The following is a 22,013-nucleotide window of genomic DNA, read 5'->3' on the forward strand; positions in this document are numbered from 1 at the left end:
GGAGGCTCAGGGAGGTACACGCACCACTCCAGGGTCACAGAGTAGGTTGGGGCTGAGTCAGGACGAATTTTCCATGCTCCCAACTCATTTCACTTAATAGTTTACACCATCTGTTGACCTTCTCACATGGAATGTTATCAGGCTAGAATTCCTATCTGGGCTTTCACGAGAAAAGGGAGAGTTTTAGACAGACAGGCTGATTGCTCTTGTAAGAAACATGATATATTTTCACATAAAGAAATATTTAAAAACAAGAGAACACAGTGGTCTCTTCTTTTTGTGAAGCTCGAAATTTAACTGGAGCAAAATATTTCAGAGAATATAAGAATACAAAAAAAGTAACTGCAGCTGAGTGGGCGGAGAGACTCGGGGGGTCTCCCTGAAGCCTTTAGTAGGTAGAGGGGTGTAAAAATGCATTCAACGCAAATGGGAATAGTGTGCTCAGCTCAGAGGCTGGAAGTAGACATGAATGGGAGACGTGATGCAAGAGAAGTCTAATTTGAGAAACTCTTCTTGTGGATTTTAGTCTTAGAAAGAGAACTTGGAGCTCTTACAGTTTTGGCTGTGATGGAGCAACTTGTATAGGACTAGCTTTCCTCCAAATTCATCTGTAAAGCTGGACAAAATACATGAAACAACAGTTTTCAGATCTTGAACAGCAGGAAGTGCAGGACTGTGATGCATGAAAGACCTGTCGTGAGCCCCATGATCATTCTGCCTGGAGAGACTTTCTGGACCATGGCACAGAGGTGAAGCCCAAAGGAAGCAGAGCAATCTAACTCAACTGAGGAGACAGTGATCAGAGTTCAGGGTTTCTGAGGTAGCTAAAATTTGCAAGACAGAATAATAAAGATGAAAGAACCAGGCAAAAAAAAAGAACTCCAGAAATGTGCATGGGCCATGAAGTCTTTGGCTGAATGCCAGGCCGATATGTGCAGAGGGAGCCTCTGCAAAGCCTGGTGACCAACAGGGGGGCTGTGAGCTGAGTAAGGAGTCAGAGGTTACACAAAGGGCATTTGAGCTCCTACCTGCCATACAGGAGAGACCTTGCTGAATACCCTGGGCATGATCCAGAGAAGCAATGCCTTGGAAGGATTACTCTAACCCTAGAATAAAGATTACAGTGTTCTCTTTTATCCATAGGGGATACGTTCCAAGACTCCCAGTGGATGCCTAAAACTTTGGATAGTACCAAATCCTAGATACGCTATGGTTTTTCCTCTGCACACATATCTATGATAAAGTTTAATTTATAAATTAGGTGCGCTAAGAGATTAACAATAACTAATAATGAAAAAGAACAATTATAACAATATAGTGTAATAAAAGTTAAATGAATGGCTTTAGGGCCATTATTAAGCAAAATAAGGTTTACTTGAACACAAGCACTGTGATACTGCGACAATCAATCTGATAACTGAGACAGCTTTTAAGTGATTAAGGGGTGGGTAGTTATATAGATAGCATGGATATGCTGGACAAAGAGATGATTCACGTTCCAGGAGGAATGGAGCAGGATGATATGAGATTTCATCAAGCTACTCAGAACAGTGCACAATTTAAAACATAAATTATTTCTAGAATCTTCCATTTAATATTTTTGAACCATGGTTGACCACAGGTAACTAAAACCATGGAAAGCAAAACTGCAGATAAGGAGAGACTACTATACTCCAGACTTGCCCTAACACAGCTTAAAAACAAGATCCAGAGAGACTTAAAAACAGGACTTTGAAGTATCAAGCTGATCTGTAAGTAAAATAACTATCTGCCAGAACAAAATTTAACAGTTCAAAGGAAGATAACAAAATCCAGACACTCAACAACATTGCGTCCATAATGTACAGCACAAAATAAAAATGTACTCATCGGGCGAAGCAAAAAAAAAGTAATAGTCCAAAGGGGGGAAAAAACAGTTAAGAGAAACAAGAAATGACAAAGATAATGGAATTTGTAGTCAAGGACCTTAAAGCAATTATTATAAATATGCTCAAAGATTTAAAAGATAATATGAACATAATGAAGAAAGAATGTAAAAAGGAACCAAGTGGTAATTACAGACATGAAAAACGTAACAGCTGAAATGAAAAATTCACTTTAGAATATTTCTAATAAAACAAAGTAGACACTGTAAAAGAAAAGATCAGTGAACTTGAGGATTGGGCACTTGAAACTCTCCAAATTGAAGCACAGAAGGAAAACAAGGATGAAACACTGAACAGAGCTTTAGTTTATCTGTAAACATCATCAAACAACCTAACATATACATAAATAAAGTCACAACAAGAGATGGAAGAGAAATTGAAAAAATATTTACAAAAATATTAAATGGAAAATTTTCAAATTTGGTGAAAAATATAAACCTATTGATCCAAGAAGCTCAATGGATCCCAAACAGGATAAACCCAAAGAAAATTACACATCCATAATCAAATTACTAAAAATCAGTAATACGGAGATATATAAAATCATCCAGAGAAAGAAGATACATTAAATATAGAATAACAACCAGAATGATCTGACTTCACATCAGAAACAACATAAGCGAGAAGACAAAAGAATGACATTTTTAAAGTGCTGAAAAAAGTTTTTTCTCAATCTAGAATTTCATATCTAGAAAATATATCCTTCAAAAGAAAAGGTGAGATAAAAACATCTTCGGTTAAGAGAATCTTTTATCGACAGACCTAAAATTTAAGAAATGTTAACAGAAGTTTTTCAGGGAATAAAGGAAAATGATAATAGAGGGAATTCAGATTTATACAAAGTACAGAAAATGATAAATACATGAATATATAAAGCATTTTATTATTTCTTAATTAACAAATAATTGAATGTTTAAAGTAAAATAAATAATTGTTGGGTTTATAACTTATTTGGGCTTATATGTATAAGAATAGCACAAAGGACAGAAGGGAAGTAAATGGAAGTTACAAGGTTCTCACATTATGTGTGATGTGTGATATAAATTCATGGTAGACTACAACACATTAAAGATGTATATTATAAACCACAAAGTAACCACTAAAGAAAGAGAAGCATAGCTAGAAAGCTAATATAAAGGATAGTTTTTAAATTCCTGATTAATATTAAAGAAGGCAAAAAAAAAAGAAAAGAACAATGAACAATAAGAAGAAATGGGGTAAAAAGAAATACAACAAGATGGTAAACTTAGATCCAAGCATATTAATAAATTATGTTAAATGTAAATGGATTAAACACTTCATTTAAAAGGCAGAGACTGCCAGACCGGATAAAGGGTTGAGAACCAACTATAAGTATGCATTTCAAATATAAAGGCATACATAGATTAAAAGAAAAGGGTGAAAAGATATATACCATGCAAACACTAATCCTTAGAAAGCTATAGTAACTACATTAATATCAGATAAAGTAGATTTCAGGACAACAGATATTACTGGAGATAAAGAAGGACATTGCACAATTTTAAAAGGGTCAGTTCATCAAGACATAATGATCCTAAGTGTGTGCATCTAAACACAAAGTTTCAAAATACATGAATCAAAACCTGACAGAACTGAAGGGAGAAACAGTGTGCCTATAATTAAAGTTTTGGATTTTTAACATGTCTCTCCCAATATAAGCCTGAAAAGGTATAGAGGTTGCATTATCAGTCAGTGCAACCTACTTGACACTCCACTCAGGGAATATTCTTTCTAACGCATTCTATGAGGCCAGCATTACTCTGATACCCAAATTATACAAGAACATTACATGAAAAGGAAAGTACACTGCCGGCTGAAATGTAACATCGCATAACAGCTTTAAAAAAATAATCTGTCTGTTTCTTAAAAGTTAAACATACATCTATATATAATCCAGCCATTCCACTCCCAGATATTTACCCAAGAGAAATAAAAGCATTTGTTCATATAAAGACAGGTACCGGAATGTTCACTGCAACTTTATTTGTATTAGCTCCAAACCAGAACAACCCAATTGTCCATGCATAAGTAAAGAAAGGAAACGGCGGTTTCTATACAATAAGTCCTTGAAGACTGTCATTCATTTAATGTTGTTTCATTATAATATTGATGAGATGCAGTAGGAACTTAACTCTTGTTTATATCAATTAGCCTATATTAAAATTGGTTTTGCTATGCATCATTTCGCTTAAAGTCACAGAACCTATTAACAACATTAAGTGAGGACTTACTGTATCTAGACAATGGACTACTACCACCCATCAATTAAAAGGAATGAAGTACTAATACGTGCAAACATGAATGAATATTAGAACAATTATGGCAAGTGAAAAAAGCCAGATCCCCCCATACACATAATAAAAGAGTACACGCTATAAGATCTCATGTATGTAATATTCTAGAAAATGCTAACTAATCTGTAGTAATAGGAAGCAGACCAGTGCTTGCCTAAGGATGAGGAAGTGGTAAGCAAGTGTTTATAAAAGGGCACAAAGAAACTTCTGGGAGTGATGGATATGTTCATAATATTGATTGCAATGACGGTTTCATGGCTGCCTACATAGGTCAAAACTTATCAAATTGTACACTTTAAACACAGGCCCTTTACTGTATAACAATATACCTCAATAAAGGTGTTTAAAAAACTTCACCAGAAACATTTCCTTGATTATGATCATCATTAACAAACCATTGATTGAACATGGGGCACACTGCTAATCCTAGGAATGCAGTTCTCTGTCCCTGAAGGGTCAGTTTGGGGAATGATATTAAAGCCAGGTAAAATTCTGGGGAATTTCAGATAGAAATGATCAGAAAACATGGTCTTGAAAGCAAATTAAATTTACAAACTACCCTAGGTCTTAAACTAATTTAGATACCTAGTCAAGAAAAAGAAGCTTCAAAGAAAGAAGTCATTCTTCTGGTAAAGAAGAGGCATTCCAAGATTGTAACCTTCTTCAGTTCATTTCACAGTTTGACTTTCTGATAGTCTTAATTCATTTTAATAAAGTATAGGCATAATGACTTATTTTAAAAAATCAATCCATGTAATTCACATTATTAGAATAAAATATCATAGAATCATCTCAACAGATGTGGGAAAAACAGGTTAACATCAATTCGATGATAAAATAATAAACCTTTTCAGTAAACTAGGAAGAGAAGGTAAATTCCTCAACTGACAAAGGGCATCTATGAAAATCTACTGCAGCTAACATTATATTTAATGATGAAAATCACAATACCTAATGATGAAAAACTGAACCCTATGACTGGGAACAAGGCATAGATAACCACTTATTTCTTCTATTTAACATTGTACTGGAGGGTCTTAACCAGTACATAAAGAAGAAAATAATAATAAAAATAATACAGATTGGAAAGAAAGAAATAAAATTGTCTTTATTAGCAGATGACATTAGTATATACAAGGAAAATCCCAAGAATCTAAAAATAAACTATTAGAATTAATACAAGTTATTTTAGCAAAGTTGTAGGTTACAAATACAATTCTGAAAAATCAATTGTGTTTGCATGTACTACCAACAATGATTAAAAATCACACAAAAAAAATCACAGTAATGTCGAAAAATATAAAATACTCGGAGATAATTTAATGAAATATGTGCAAGACCTCTACTCTGAAAAGTACAAACTACTGCTGATAGAAATTAAAAGACTTAAATACCTGGAGAGAGATACCATGTTCATGGATTGGAAGTCTCAGTATTATTATGTCTATTCTCCCCAAATCTGTCTATAGATGCAGTGTAATCTTAAATAAAATCCCAGTTAGATATTTTTGTAGTAATTGACAAAAATATTAACATTTATAAGGAAAAGCGAAGTTCCTAAAATAGACAAATATTCTTTAAAAAGGACATTGAAAAACTGAGAGTACCTGATTTAAGACTTACTATAAAACTCCAGCAAATAAGACCATGCTGGCATAGCAGAGACAAATAAATCAATGGAGCAGAAATAAACTCACTTACTTATACATTCAATTGATTTTCAACAAAGGTCCCAATGCAGTGTAACGGGGAAAAGGCAATCCTTTCAACAAATCATATTGGAACAACTGGATATCTGTTTGGAATGAAATCAATCTCAACTCATGCCTATCATCATTTACAAATATTAAGGTGAAATGGACCACAGACCTACATGCAAAAGCTAAAATTACAAAGCTTCTAAAAGATAATAAAGGAGAATATCATCACCATCTTGAGGTAGGTTAAGGATATTCTGGTTAGGATCCAGAAAGCACTAACCACAGAAAATAATAATAAATCAGACTTCACCAAAATGAAAAACAACTGCTCATCGAAAGAAAAGATACTGTATGAAAATCAACAGGCATGCCAAAGACAGAGAGAAAATAGTCACTGATAAAGGCCCTGATCTAGTATAAAAAACTCCTGTAACTTAATAATAAAAAGACAAACAACCCAACCAAAAAACAGGCAAAAGACTTAGTTTCCAAAGTAAAATATACAAATGGCCAAAAAACAAATGAAAGTGCTCAACATTATTAGTCATCAGAAAAATACAAATTAACAACATAAATACCACTGCACGCTCCCCAGAACAACTAGAATTAAAGAGCTTATTGCCACCAAATGTTGGCAAGAACGTGGAATTAGTGACCGATGAGAGTGTAATATGCTAGTCATTTTGGAAAATGGTTAGTGAGTTCTTAAAAGTTAAACATACTCTCCCCTATGACTTAACAATTCTACTCCTTGTTCTTTAGCCAAAAGAAACGATCATGTCTGTCCACAAAAAGCCTCGTACAAGCATTTTCATAGCAGCTTTATTCAATAATAGCCTAAAACAGGAAACAACTCAAATTAACAAGCAAAGAGCTAAACAAACCAGTATTTTTTTCACACAATGGAATATTGCTCAGCAGTAAAAATGAATGAACAACTGATATATTTAACAACATGTATAAACTTAAAAACATTTTGCTGAGTGAAAGCAGCCAGACACAAAAGAGTATATATTATGACTCCATTCATAATAACTTCTGCAGTCAGCCTAGGTCCCTATGGATAGTCTCACCAAACCCAGGGTTTTTTCAAGGCCTGGCCCTGGGTATCACCTGAAGCCGTCAAGTCTGGCCCCTAATTTCATGCAGAATCCATGGACACACAAACCTCTAGAGCCAAAGGTGATCCAAAGGCCACTGGAGGGGCTATTGGTCAACCTTGGAGAATTGGTCATCTGTAGGATCTTGCCTAAATCTCTCATGCTGTATTTTAAACACAGATGATCCTAGAGTCACCAGACTTGAGTGAGCAATAGAAAAGAGATTTATTCAACCAACAGATGCAAAAGACAGAGAGTCTGTAACAGAGATAAAAAGAAAATGAGGAACAGGAACAGCAGACAGCTCTTCAGGAAAGAAGCACCTGGACATTAAGGAAGAAATCAGGGTGCAAGCAGTGCACCCTCTTCATGCTGTACCATCTGACATGGGATGCAGGATAGCTTCATGGTTATGAGTATGGGCCTGGAGCTCACCTGCCAAGGTCCAAAGCCAAGCTCCCCCTCTTAATAACTCCATGGCTTTACTCCACTTGTTCCAGGAAGCCATTAGGGGGAAGAGCAGAAGCAGCACTGAAGGCATTCTGCAAAGGTTGAAGCGACGGCTGCATGCTGGCCTTGCGACCAACACCTAAGTGCATTCTGGGTAGTATCCCCTCTAGGCATCAGGGCAGGTGCTTACACAGAGCTGCCAGTCCTGGCCCATGGAAAGAAGGATCCCCAGAGGGGTTGAGGCCATGGAGCTCAAGGCCAGCCACAGCCCTGATGGTTTGCACCAATACCATTACCATTAGTGAGTCAAATGGATGGGTAGTGCCCACCAAAAGGAAGCTCACAGGACCCAGCCAGACATGCTGGTAGAAATTGGATGACTGATATACCCCGAGCCTGGGTGGCTGGGTGAGTTTCTCTAGCTGGGCCATTAGGGACGCCTGCCTGAGGATCTCTTCATGCTGGAGATGCCTAGAATCCAGACCCCTGGGCTGGAAAACCTCAAGAGCTTCACAGATGGGAAACCTGAGCCCAGAGAAGGGAAATGACAGGCACGAGGTCACGCAGCAGTCAGAGGCTCAGCAGGGCAAGAATCCTAGCTCAGCTATCAACCTCAGGATGGAAGCTCTCACGGGTATTCTGCCCAGCAGGGAAGACTCTCTGGGGAAGCTGCCTGCACCATTCTTTAAGCTCTGTACACCTCTCCCTGCCCATCCGAATGCCCTTGGAGGGGCCATCTGCCTGTGCTGCTATCTTCAGAGATCCAGAAGGGTCACGGGCCTCCCAGACCATAATAGGCAGCTTAAACCCCTGCTGACCTTGTGTAACCCTCCCTGTCTCTGGACCTAAGTCTTCCCATCCAGAGACTGGGAAATGGGATCTGCATAGCTCTGCCCTGAGAAACAAAAGCAAGGACAGTCCTGCATCCACTCCTAAGCATCCTGCCCTGCTGCCCTGCAGCTCTGGTTAAGCCCCACCCATCAGAATTTTGGCTGAGGACGGAGGGCCTCCTAGCTCGCACACTTGAAGTACTAAGGATGGAGCCCCCTCTGACATTCAGAAGGAAAGATAGGAAATAAGCATCAAGAGAACAAAAGGCCAGGATGTCCCTGTGAAAAGGGCCCTTAGAAACTTTCCCATTCCAGTCAAGGGAGGAAAGAGAGATTGGGGGCCAGAAACAGGACAGGGCCTGTCCAAGGTCACATTTAAGTCTGCGACCTTCCTGGGATTAATACCTAGGGATCTGAGTCCCAGTTTAGCACTCCCTCTAGCTTCTTACTCTTTTCCACTACCAAGGGCAAAGAGGGAGCTATCCTGTCTAGTTGGCCTTGCCCTAGCCTGTGTTAGACCCAGCATGGCTTCAGACTGAGGCTGTATCACATGGCACTAGCTTTGGGGCAAAAGGGGACTTAAGAACCACATGATTTGGAGGACTTAGAGGAGGTAGGGACAGGGCCACTGAAGGACTTAGACGAGAGGTGCCCATGCTCCAAGTCTACCAAGGGATGACTCCGGCTTTCCTGGCTTAACGGTAGGGCTTTCTCAGCTATTCCAGCTACTAGAGTAAGGTAGCCCCATGTCACACCTGGCCACCTAGAGAATGCTCACCTTTGCTTCCACACTCCCCTGGCAAAGCCCCAGAGTGGGACTGGCCCACCCCTCCCCCAACAACAAAAGGTACTCACTGATGGGGGCATGTAAGGCCACGTGCTCCTGGTAGGGCGTGTAGTACTTGTACTGCTTTCCGCAGAATTCACAGGTGTAATTGCCCGTTTCTGTCCAAGAAGAAGAGGCAAGTGTGGGAATAGGTACCTGGCTCCAATCCAGCAGCAGCAGCGTGCTCCCTCCCCTAAAACTCCTCATTCCGGGGCCATCAGCTAGAATCAGGAGCCCATTTGCATCGACTACCTGGGTTCAAATCTCAGCTCTGCTATTTTGAGCTGTGTGACCTTGGGCAAATCTCTTAACCTCTCTGTGCCTCAGTTTTCCTATCTGTAAAATGGGGGTAACAATAGGACCACCTTATAGGATTGCTGCGAGGATTAAATTTATACATTAAGTGCTTAGAACAGTACCTGGCACACACTGTTCTCCTTCATTGCTCCACCCCCAAGCCCCGGTGCTCAGGAAATGTGTGGTGACCTGAGCTGACCTCCAGTGCCAACCTCTAGCAGCCCCTTTGCAAGTCCTGTCCTCTGCAATGGCCATATTTGGGTCCCCTCATCTCTATATCTTCCCTGCCCCCAAGCAACCCCCCACCGCCCCCCACAAGAAGAGGTCACTTCTTCCTCTCAGGTCCTACCGGACTTTGTCTTTACCTCTCTTTTGGGTCTGCCTAACTTCTTTCTTCTTAAAAATTTCTGATGTAATATTGTTCACTGGGGGAAAATTATAAAATACTGATAAATACAAAATTTAAAAAAAAAATAAGAGAAATTTCAATCATCTGTAATCCCCAAACAAAGAGCAGCCGCTACCCCTTGGGTAGAACGTGCACCTTGCCACTTACCCCAAACCCCACCCCTCACTCCCATCTCATCTGGGGCATGCTTCTCATTGACATCATCTGTCTGGCTCCTGCGGGCCTTGAATTAGCAGCTCTAATCTATATCTTCTTTGTAACCTGGTGCATTCAATCAACGATACTTTGTGGACATCTTGCTTAATCAATAAAGTTCGATCTCTACTGCATTTATTGGCTGCACGGTTCCCACTGGACTCTAGAATTTGCTGAGCCAGTCTCCTATACCAGGGAACATTTAGATTGTTTCAAAAAATTTTTCCTTATATATATATATTAAAAAAATGCTGTGATCCACATCCTTGTAGAAATTTTTGTGTTTGCTCATTCTTTTTGCACATCATTGCAAAATAAAGATTATCATGCATAATCTTTGCACATTATTTCCACAGGATAAATTAAGCATTTTTAAGGCTTTTGATAACCACAGCACCAAATACTATCAAAAGGTTGGTCCAATTTTTATCTCAATCAGAAAGATGTGAAAACGACTGTTTCCATACACTATAGCCAGCATTAAGTATTATTACCTTCTTAAATTGTGATTGATATGGGGAACTGTATTGCACTGCTGGTTTTATTTTCCACTTCTTTGACTTGTAAGGAAATTGACTATTTTTCATGTTTAATTAACTGTAGTTTCTCTTTGTGACTTTCCCATTTGTGTTTATAGCCAACGTTTCTATAGGTATATTTACCCTTTTTAAATCATTTTGTCCTATATGTTAACTGTATTTTTTCCCTCAAATTGGCTGCTTCTTCTGTTTATGGCTTTTCTCTCAATATAGAAGCTTTAAAATTTTTTTCATAGTTAAATAATTTTTGTAACTAATTCATGAGCACTGAAAAAGATCTATTTGCTATTTGTTAGACCAACTGTATTAATTATATTATTCAAACCCTATCCCTATATAATCTTATTTGTCTTTGCTCTGTCAAAGACTAAATATGATAAGCCCTTCTATTTCACTGTCATTCTAAGTTTATTTTGTATATTTGGATACAACATTGCCTGGTGCATCTAGGCTCAAGAAATCAAAATCTTCACTGTGAACTGCACCTTTTATTAACATTACCCTATTTTCTAACACAGTAACTTCTCAAAGTGTGGTCTCTGGCCCAGCAGCATCAGCATCACCTGGGAACCTGTCAGAAATGCAAATTCTCAGGACCTGCCCAAGACACACCCAAAAGAAAAATTCTAGGGATGGGATCCAGCGACCTGTGTTTTAATAGGCCCCCTAGAAAATTCTGATGCACGGGAAAGGTGAAGAACCACTGCTCTAACATTTAATTATACAGTTCGTCTGGCATTACTGTTATTAATTCTTGGTAATTACTTTGTCAGATCCTCCTTCCTACTTGTTTGCATATGCCTAAAGACATTTCCCTGAGTTTTCCTGTACTTTCATTCATTACACAGACACTGTGCTAAAAATAAATGCCAGCACAAAATAGTGAGCAAAAAGATTCATGGTTCCTGCCTTCAAGGAACTTAGCCTGGAAAAGAACATAGAAAAATCAAGTAATCAAATAACCACAAAAATTTAGAAATGCAACCATGATGGGTGCTCTTAAGGAGACATTTGCTATGCTATGAAAATTCTAACCGGAAATTCAATTTAGTTAAGGAAGTGGCAAAGAGTTTCCTGAGAAAGAGAAGAGGAAAAGATAAAGAATTAACTTGGTATACCTCTAATAAACCATTAATAATTGAATTCTTTTAAATTAACCTGAGAATCTTTGTCTTCTAATAAAGGAGAACACACCATTTGCTTTGATTGCTATAATTGGCTTAGTTTTACTTGTTTCATGATTTTTTACCCTCTTGCTCTACCCTTTCTGGTTTATTCCCTTAGTTTTCAATTGCTTCATATACGAAGTCTTTTCTTTGCCTTTCCATTATTCTCCAATATTCAGTTATTTTCCAACATTCTTCATTATTTTAAATAGTATATGTTATATTTCTCTAATTGTTATAATCAAGCAGGAAATATTTTCTTGACTATTACTATTGAGAAGGGGAGTTTAACTTGGTGCTTCTCAAACTTTAGCATATATAAGAAACATCTAGAGAGACTGTTACAGCACAGATGCTGGGCGCCACCCCAGAAGTTCTGATTCCACTGGTGTGGCATGGACCTAAGAATTTCTATTTCTAAGCAGCTGCTAGGAGATGCGGACGATGCTGGTCTGGGGACCATACCAGGACTGGTTTAACCGACTTTACTGTATCCTTCACCTATTCCTTCCTTCTTGTGTTTTAAAATTCAAATTTAATATTTCAGAGTAATCTTTGTCTTTTGCATACAATTTTATAATCAGATGTGCAACATTTAAAACTTACTATTAGTTCACCTGGCTTTAGTATTCACCACAAGTGCTCTTGTACCATGAATTAATTCCTTATAATTGAGCCCTTAAATGTGTTCTACCACTCAGTTCATTGGAGTATAACTTCAAGTAATTTCTTAAAGATGGGATCATAGAAGATATAGTATGTTTCTGAGCCCTGGATTTTTTCTTTTCATATAAATCACCATTTGTCTCAACATAAAATTCTTAGATTACATCTTTTTCCCTTGAAAACTATTTCACTGCCTTTATCATTTAGTATTACTGAGAAGTCTGAAACATGTCCATCATGGATTAATTTGTAAATAACTTGCTTTTCTTTAATTTCTAGATGGCTATATGTTTGTTCTTTACATTTATAATTTTAAAAAGTCTCTGTATATCGACTCTACCTGACTTATGACAAGCCCTTGAATCTGCATACGCAAGTCTTCCTTTAGCTGAGCAAATTTTTCTTCTGTTGTATCTTTGCAATACTGCTTCAGGTCCACTGGTACAACACCATCAATTATCTGACACTGGTTCCCAGTGGTCCACATTTATCATGTTTTCCTCTTATTATCTTCATCTGTTCAAATCTGTCCTTCACATCGTTACTTCCACTGCGCAGATCAACTCTGCTCTTTGCTGTCTACAATGGAGGTTTTAGTCCTGTTATATTTTCAGCTTCTCTGCAGTCCTTTCTCATCTCAGTCCTCTCTTTGCCTTTTCATCTTATCCTGTTGCTTTTCTGCCATAAAACTCCAGGCCCCTTTTTCACAGGGGTCTTCATCCTGTGGACTCAGTTGTATCCCTCCCAAATTCAGATGTTGATGCCTTCCAATGTGATGGTATTTGACCCAAAAGTGATCTCACTGGAACTCAAACATGCCGGCACCCTGATCTCAGACTTCCAGCCTCCAGAACAGAGAGAAAATAAAATTCTGTTGTTTAAGCCACCCATTTGGTATTTTTTTAAGGCAGCCTGAGAGGATTAAGACAGGTCATATTTTCTTATAATCCATTGTGGTTGTCAAACAGAATTTTCTTCTAGATTTTACAGTAGATTATTTGCAGAGGTATTCTCTTCCTTTGGGTCTCCTAAAGTCTCTTATTATGTTATGTGGAATTTCATAGTTTTATTTTTATTTATTTTTATTTTACAAGTTATTCTTCCTTATAAAAATCAAGTAACCTAAAAATGCGTCCAGAGTTTTAATCTGTTTCAACAGACATGAATGGATCGCCCTCAATCTTCCCATTATCATAGTAGACCATTACCATCATAGTGATTCTCAGATCTGCAGCTGGCGAGCAAGCTGACACACAGGGCTCCTTAGGCCGACTCTGTCCTTCTAGCGGATTCTTTTGCTCTGTCATGGCTTCGGCTCCCTCCTCCGAAAATACCCAGTTCTCTAATTTGCTCAGCTGATGTGCATGTATGTGGAAGGTGTACTTCCCAGCATGCACTGCTGCCAAGTTTTTTTTCCTCTTACTGGTCCTACAGAGCACTACTTGTAGCAATTCGTCCTTTCAAGTGCACCATGCCACTACTGGTTCCCCTTATTCTACATCTCATCATTTTTAGGGTTCTTTGGCATTGACATGCTTACAGGAAGTGACAGAACCTCAAGAAACAGCATTCTTATCTCACGAGGCAGCTCCTGAGTAGTGACACGGGAAAACGTCACATTATTCTATCAACCTCACTTCCACAGTGTCACGCTGGGAGCATGCGAGAAGCCAAACTCAGTTTGGTTTTCTCAGTGTGATGTCAACTGAAATAATTCCTCCCAGAACCTAGCGTCGTTTGTCTGTGAGGCTTAGTTACTGATATACAGAACAAGTTTAATCTTGTTCTGCACCTTTCTGGGTAATTAATAGGTACCACTTATTTAAGCTTTTCATGTTAAGTGTCAAGGACTAATACTTTTACGAATATAATCTCATCTAATCTCCAGGACAATCCTGAGGTGAGTTTTATTGTCATCACTCCATTTCAGAATTAAGGAAACAGTAGACTAGAGAATTTGCAGGACATAACGCAGGGATTAAGTGGAGCGCCGGGATTCATGTTTGGGATGGCTCTAAAGCTCATTCTCAATTATCTCTTAGCGATATCACTCATGTGTGACACCCTGAATATGAACCAGGGGCTGGCTAGACACTTAATGCATTCATTTGGTAGAACAGACCTTCTTGCCCCCAACTTACAGATGAGTCAAAGACACTCAGAGGGAGTAAGTAGCTAGTAAATTGGTGATGCCAGCATTCAAACCAGGGCCTGTCTGATTTCGAAGCCTATTTTCATAATTACAATGTCAGAGATAGAAGGGCACTGCTATGCTGGGCTGTAGGAAGAGAGTTAAGTGGGGGGTCCTTGGATCCTGCTGTCCCTGTCCTGTATTTGTCCACAAATGTCTGTTATGGAACATGTCTGATTCACATCTGGGTTTTCCCCAAGGTCTACTTTCTAACAGTTTTTGTGTTGAGGATTTCATCATTTTCTTCATCTTCAAGATTGTTTTAATGCTACTGTTTATTGAATGTTTACTATGCATATGACAAGCACTGTGCTGACCAGTTTACAGATATTATCACAGCTGCAGTTTTCTGAGTGCTTTAAGAGTAAACAGAAAGCAGAGGATCATCCCCTATGAAGAAAGAGGAAGAAAAAAAGCATTCGGGGGGCCCAGGCGACACCTTTCAAGGGCCGGTGCCCAGGACCAAGCTCCGCTCTGAGGAGCATCTCTGGTTTCACTGCTGTAGCTTCCTCAACTTCTCCTCCCTCAGATTTCCACATGCATTCATTCGGTGTTTGTGTCTCTACCTTTGCAAGCTGCCTTAATCCTTATTGCGATGATGCAGAGTCAATAAAGGTCTTATCTTACTGGGTAGTAAGACAGGCATGGGAAGTAAAGACAGGAATAAGCAAGTCCATAAATTTATGAAGGGTTAGACCAGATGAATCTCATCTATGAGCACACCCCCCACCCCGCACCAACCACTTTCGCAGCAGCCAAAGTGTTCTTCCAAAATGCAAATCGGATCAAGTCTCTTCCCCATTTAAGAAACTCTCCAACTCATTCCCCTCAGGATGAAGTCTAAATGCCTTTGTCTGGCATTCCAGGCTCTCTGAGACCTGAACTCAGAACCAATTTGCCTTTTAATCCCTGGAACAAGTGCTGTTCTCCTGCCTTCACATGGGACACAGGGGCTCATTCCCCACCCTGGTTCCCACGTGGAAGCCTCCTGGATTCCAAGGTTGGTCAGGTACTCCCTGGCACCCAAAATGAGGTACAAGGAGCCCAGCCAGTGGCTCACTGGCCAGCGACGCTGATGTAGGATGAGCAATGTTACCCTTCGAGGGGCGGAATTCACCCTGCTGCCCTCAGACAGCCTCGTGCCTGTGGCTATGCTCTCACTATTGCTTACTGACCTATGCACCCGTCTCCACCATGTGCATTACTCAAGGGCAGGGCCACACCTGTGTTGCTCACTGCTGTGTCCCCACAACACTCAATACAAGCTGCTGAAAACAGGCAGGTCTTGTGCATGGCTCCTGCCCTCAGGGGTTTACTGGGACAAGATGTGTCTGCACATGGCTCCCCTGGATAGCTTCACTGGCTGCTAAACCTCTTCAGATGACAATAACAACAATAATTTTCTAAGCACCTACTATGTACCAGGCACTGTGCTAATTAACAGGCGATTTACATCCATGATCTCATTTAATCCCCCAACAAACCCGCGGGGAAATGTCATCCTCATGCCATACGTGAGGAGCCGAGGCTCAGGACGGCTAACAGACTGCCAGGGCACCAAGCATGTGCTACTGTCACTGCCTTGACCTTGACCCTGTGTTGTCCTGCTGCTTCTCAAAAGCTAAAGTCCTAACAAGGCTGACCCATCTGTCAGGTGGGCAAAATGAGGTACCGAGAGGCCAGTGGCTCACCGGCCAGCGACACTGATGCGGGAGGAGCAATGCCACTCTTCGAGCGGCAGAATTCGCCCTGCTGCCCTCAGACAGCCCCCACCAGTCCCCCGACCCAGCCCTTGCCCCAGGGAGAGGCCCGCATACTTGGCCCGATTTTCTGGAATGGTTCCGGGGGTTCCTCCTTCACCTCTTCAGTGGCCACGACACCTTGGTCGAAGGGGTCTGCAGGAGAACACATGGCCCTTAGCACCCCAGTAACCAGGTCTCGGGAACCCAGCCAGGGACAGGAGAGGTGAGCAGCCAGCGAGCACTTACCTGCCCGATTCTCGGGGGCCCCTTCCACACTAAACACTGCGCCCGGGCGGGAGGCAGCAGCCACAGAAGGAAAGAAGCAAACAGGAGCCCTGTTAGTCCCTGCCCACAGCTGCCTCTGCCCACTGCTCCCAGCCTCTGTCCAAGTGAGCTTGCCTTTGGGGCCGACGAGAGCAGTCCTGCCAGCATCGATGCCCCAGAAAACCAGGGCCAGAGGAGGGTGCATCCCAACCAGGACATAGCCTGTGCCTCCACTCCTTTCCCTCCCACAGCACGAGCCCAGCCCCGGGGCAGGCGTATGCTCTGTCTGCCCTGTTTCTGGCACACCAGAGGGGCTGGGGCAGGAGGAAAATGAGAAATTGGGAGGATAGAAAAAGAGGAGGTGAGAGGAAGGATGAGCCAGCAGCAATAGGTGGTGAGCCCAGTTGTCACAGCTTAAGACGGACCTGAGATGTGGCGCTAGAGAAGGAGCCCCCAAGATCCTTCCCAGGTCCAAGACCCCATTTCTAGGATTCTTAAGAGTCTAAAAACAAATTACCTAAATTTACTGTTCTAATTTCTAACTCTACAATCTAAGATGCTAAAATACCATCATTCATTTTTAAAAACGGGTTTAATTTCACCAGAGTATGTGAATACTCAATATAAAATTGTATAATGAATCGATATGAAATTGTGGGTATTCGACCGATGATTCTGATCTACAAAACCAGCAATTTCACATGGGTTACCCTAATTAGAAGTATATATAGAATACGATGGGGACCTTTACTCCCCCGGGATCCTCAGGGATTGGTCATTCTCATCATGGTCTGGTTGCTAATGACCTTCCGCTGGGTGGGTGGGGGGGGACTGGAGTTTGGGGGGGCCAATAAGCAGCCCGGGGTTGGAGGTTCTCTTTATGTGGCTCCACTCCTAAGGAGTGAGGGGCCTGACTCACCATCTACTGCATGCAAGTCTCGGTGCTCTTGGAAACAGCTGTAGTATTTGTACTTCTTCCCACAGATGTCACATGTGTACCTGAAATTATCTGTGGGGGATGGAAAGACACACGTGGTTACCAGGGCTTCAGTCGCTTGGGGTAGAGTTTTTGGGGCCAGCTCATCTGCCTCAGGAACTAAAGAAAGGACTATCCCAGAATGGCCCCAACTGATGACCCCATGGAGAATCAGTTCTTGGGCTGTTAGGGGTCCTCTATACAAGGAGACCAAGGAGCCCTGAAGTGACTTTCAAACCAACCCCCAATCCTACCCTGTGTGAGATGAGCTGCTAAGGGCCTGGGCCATAACTGGCCCCACCTCCCTTCATGAAGTTACACGACATTAATGATCGCTGTAGCTATCACTCCCCAGGTGCTGTGTGTGCAAGGTGCCCTTCTTCCATCAGTCCTTGCAACTGAGGGAGGAAGCAGTAACCTATTTCACACACACGGAAACTGAGGATCAGAAGGGAATCAGCTTTGGATCAGCTTTGGAAATGGTTCACCAAGACCCTGGCCCTCTGGCATTCACACTTCGTGCGGTCCCTTCCCTTTGAGCCTGAGCTGGACCTAGTGACTTGCTTCTAAAAAGTCATGGGATGCAGTAAAGTAATGGGATGTCATTTCTGAGATTAGGTCACAAAAGACCATGACTTTCATCTTGCTCATACCATCTCGATCTTGCTAGCTGCCATGTGTAAGCCGCCCCACAGAGATCCAGCCTCCAGTGAACAGCCAGTGGGGAACTGAAGCCCTCAGTCCAAGAGCTTGAGAAGGACCCATCCATCCTGCTAACTACCACATGAGTAAGTGTGGAAGCAGCTCCTGCCCTGGCTGAGCCTTAAAATGAGGCCACAGCCCTGGCTGACACCTTGACTACAGCCTCTAGAGAGACCCAGAGCCAGAGAACCCAGTGAAGCCACATCCAGATTCTGACCACGAAAACAGTAAAATAATCACTGTTTGTTGCTTTCACTCTTTAAGTTTTAGGGAAATGTGTTACACAGCAATAGATAATGAATACAGGGCCTGAGTTTGGATGATCCCCTAAGTCTATCCAAAGTCTGAAGCTGGACTTACACAGTACATTACCCTCACCACACCAGCAACATACTAAGATCTGTACTAGCACAAACCTTGTGTGTGCATTCCTTGGGCTGATCTAGAGACGGCCCTGCCACCTCATCTTTCTGAGGATGCCCAGCACCAGGAGACTGGGCAGCTTGCTAAGGCTGCACAGTGGGGCAGGAAATAGCCAGAGTTCAATCACTTAACTTCAAGCCATGGCTGAGTCGGGCACATGGCCCTTCTCTGTCTGGATAAGCCACCCTCTACTCCCGGGCTAGGGTACCAGCCCCCTGGTCCCTCTTCTGCTCCTCAGACCCAAATATAGGATCCATGATATAGGTCTGATGAGACCCCTCCATCCCAAGGTTGCAATGCCAGGCAATTCTGTGGGAAGGTTTCTGGCCCCCTATGCAGCTAAACTTGGGACACAAATGACATTAGCCATCTCCCTGCCTCGGCCCCTAACTCTTCCAGCATACCTGCAGTCTCTGAAAGTGCTTTGGCAGATGCCAAGGCCATGGAGACTAACTGGTCACTGAGTGAGGCACACACAGCCTCAGCACATGCAGATGGTCTGAGGGTGTGGGGATCAGGCTGGGTGCAGGTGTGCCACCATCCTACCAGCCCTGCCATCACGCCTGAAACAGCCATGGAGTAAGTGGTGGGGAGGAGAGGCCTGGTCTTGCCCTGCTGACTAGTGCCAACCCCACCTCAGGATTCAGCTTGCCCTTTTCCCCGCTAGTTTGAGGGCAGGGGTGCGTAGTAGATGAGCTGATTCCTGAGGCCTCTCCCAGACTGGTGGTTCCAGGATTCCAAGCCTGGCTCAGGCTTCCAAGCCTGGCTCAGGCTTCATCCTTTCCCATGGCTGGAAATCCAGGTTAGACAACAACCTCCCCCATCCTGTCCCATCTGGACCATAATGTCCTCTTGGTGCTGGACACCTGGGGAACAGAGGTGGAGAAGTTCAGGCCACCTGGTTCCAGATGGGGCCCTGCTCCTGAAATTCCTCGCCCATACTGTCCAGTGCCGGTCACCCTCCACAGCTGCCTGCCCACTCGCCCCGTCTCTGCCCACACAGCCTCTTCTACCAGCCAGGCCATGGCTACCTCCTCCAATAAAATGTGACCCCCCATTTCTGCCGCCGAGAAGCGCTGCCACCCTGCTCTGTCGAACACGACACCCCCACTTCTCTTCAACGTGGATGGCAATCACACTGCCGGACTGACTGAAGGCGGGAGTGGACAGGACAGGGGCGCTATCTCCAAAGGGAAAAAAGGCAAAATGATTTTTTTTTGTCAGTGAAACCACAGTTTTGGAACCTCAAGAGAGCTCAGTGTCTCTGAGAATGCCACCACTAATCTGTCTGAGGAGCAGGCTCTGGAGTCAGGCCACCCGAGCTCAAACCTAAGCCTACTGCTTACAAGTGCGACTGACATCGGAAACAGCCCCTAACCTCTGCCCCGCAGTTTTATCTGTAAAATGGGAATGGCAGTCCTTCATCTCCCAGAGTTGTAATACATAAATGAGCACAACGCCTAACATACAATAAATGCTTGGTAAACGCTGCCTAACATTATTGTTTTGCAAAGGGAATCGAGGCGACAGTAGCGAGAGAACTGGATGTAGAGTTAATCTTGTATTTTCTTAGTTGAGAGATGGGTAAATGGATAGATGCCTCTATGTATGACTGCACAATTTTTCTAACAAACAGATGAAAGATTCCTGGGCTAAAGGCATGAGACCTGGTTTCTACCCTAGCAAACTGTATGACTTCTCTCTGGGACTCAGCATCTTCATCTGCAAAATGGGTAGGCCGGACTTGCTATTCTCAAGGAACCCGTTAGGTTCCAGGACTCCACGGCCAGGATTCGGAAAGGAGGCTGGGGTGTGAAGACCCCAGTCCTTCTGAGCTGGCACTGCTGGCCTGGGTCAGGGCAGGGGTGCAGGATTGGGAATAAAATAAAGCATATTGGCCATGGGGAGAAAATTCCACAGGGAGGAAAGAAAAAGTGATGGAAGGACTAAAAATACCACTAGCCAGAGAGTCTTCAACAATCAGCAAGCCTCTGGGAACAACGGAAGCAAGACAGAGCACAACACATCATTGAGGGGCTGCTGGAGAGGCCAGGGGCCCAGAATAACCAAGGAAGGAAAGATAAATGGGAAGTTCTTTTAATGTGTGGCTTACCACAGGCAGACCATGGAAGCTAGAAGAGAAGGGAGCTATTGAGGGAGAAGGAGCCGGAGCCAGGCAGGAGGAGGGTGGGGGCTGGGAAGAAGGGGCAGGCTTTCGCCTCCTGCCAGCCTCGGTCCCTCCACAGGTGTCAACCAATCTGAGCCTCAGAGTCTCCTCCAGAAAACGGAGGAGTAGCCTCGGCACCCTCTGACTCTCACATGGTATAAGAATCCAAAGAGAGAGAGAGAGGAAGGAAAAGTGCCTTGGAAGAAATGTTGTTAGGATCCAGCCCATTTAAGGTCTTGCTTTAGCCCTAGGCACCTCTGCGAAATGCTTTATTTTGGATCTGGGGAGGGGTCATGTTTACTTATATTTTAAGAACCTTTTTATGGTGGTATAACAAACATGTAGAAACATAAGTGACAATCTATGGCCTGCCACTGTTTGTTCTGGTAAGAAATACATTTCCATCTCTGTCTAGCTGTGTTAGTGCTTCATGGCCGAGTTGAACAGTTGTGACGGAAAAGTCTGGCTTACAATGTCTAAAATGGATACTCGATGGTCCCTAATGAAAAAGTATGCTGACCCCTGACATAGAAAGGGTACAAATCCTAAGTGCTCACCCTGTTTAATTTTTGTAAACCAAAAACACCTGTGTCACCAACACCCAGCTCAAATATCAGAACCTAGAAGCCCCTTCCCAAAGGTGACCAGGATTCTGACTCCTCCGGCATGCATTAGTGTCCCCTATTACACAGATCCTAGAGGAGGAACTTCCTTTGCTAACAGTTTCTGTGGGTAATCCACGGTGCTGTGTGTAGCCCAAAGCCTTTCCTTCTTACTGCTGTCCCGCGGTCTTCCGTGTGAACACGCCATAACTTATGCCTTCAGCTGGCACTGGGAACTTGGGTTGTTTCTAGTTTGGGCTGTTACGAACAGTGCTGCTAAGAACATTCCAGTTCACGTCTTTTGGTGGACATGTGCACACATTTCTGTTGGGGACACACCTGGGAATGGAGCTGCTGGGTTCTGGAACTCAGGTTTCTTGGGTCTGGGGGAGGTTCTACCCCAGCCTACACCCATCTGGCTGGCCTGTGGGTTTAGAACTGGAGAGAAGGCAAGCAGGGCCTATGAGCGGCAAAGCAGAACACTGTCCCCAGCTGTCAAGACCCGGCATGCCACAGGCTCTGGGATAC

At 42.6% G+C, this 22,013-nt stretch overlaps 1 protein-coding gene across 25 annotated transcripts in view; it reads right to left on the reverse strand.

Annotated features, from left to right (window-relative positions):
- Nucleotides 1-22,013, reverse strand: part of ZNF618 (zinc finger protein 618) — a 163,579-nt gene that overhangs the window by 22,971 nt on the left and 118,595 nt on the right. For 12 of the 25 annotated variants that reach the window (XM_039866835.1, XM_039866847.1, XM_039866837.1 and 9 more), the window contains exons 6-11: nt 21,825-21,923; nt 17,535-17,624; nt 16,598-16,633; nt 16,427-16,504; nt 9,809-9,868; nt 9,176-9,265 (exon numbers count right to left, since the gene is read on the reverse strand). In XM_039866835.1, the coding sequence (XP_039722769.1) occupies nt 9,176-9,265; nt 9,809-9,868; nt 16,427-16,504; nt 16,598-16,633; nt 17,535-17,624; nt 21,825-21,923 (453 nt within the window). The remainder of the gene's footprint in view (nt 1-9,175; nt 9,266-9,808; nt 9,869-16,426; nt 16,505-16,597; nt 16,634-17,534; nt 17,625-21,824; nt 21,924-22,013) is intronic. The other 13 variants (XM_039866838.1, XM_039866844.1, XM_039866855.1 and 10 more) reach the window with 6 other exon arrangements.

The sequence above is a fragment of the Pteropus medius genome, unplaced genomic scaffold, assembly GCF_902729225.1.
Source record: "Pteropus medius unplaced genomic scaffold, Ma_sr-lr_union100, whole genome shotgun sequence".
NCBI lineage: Eukaryota > Metazoa > Chordata > Mammalia > Chiroptera > Pteropodidae > Pteropus > Pteropus medius.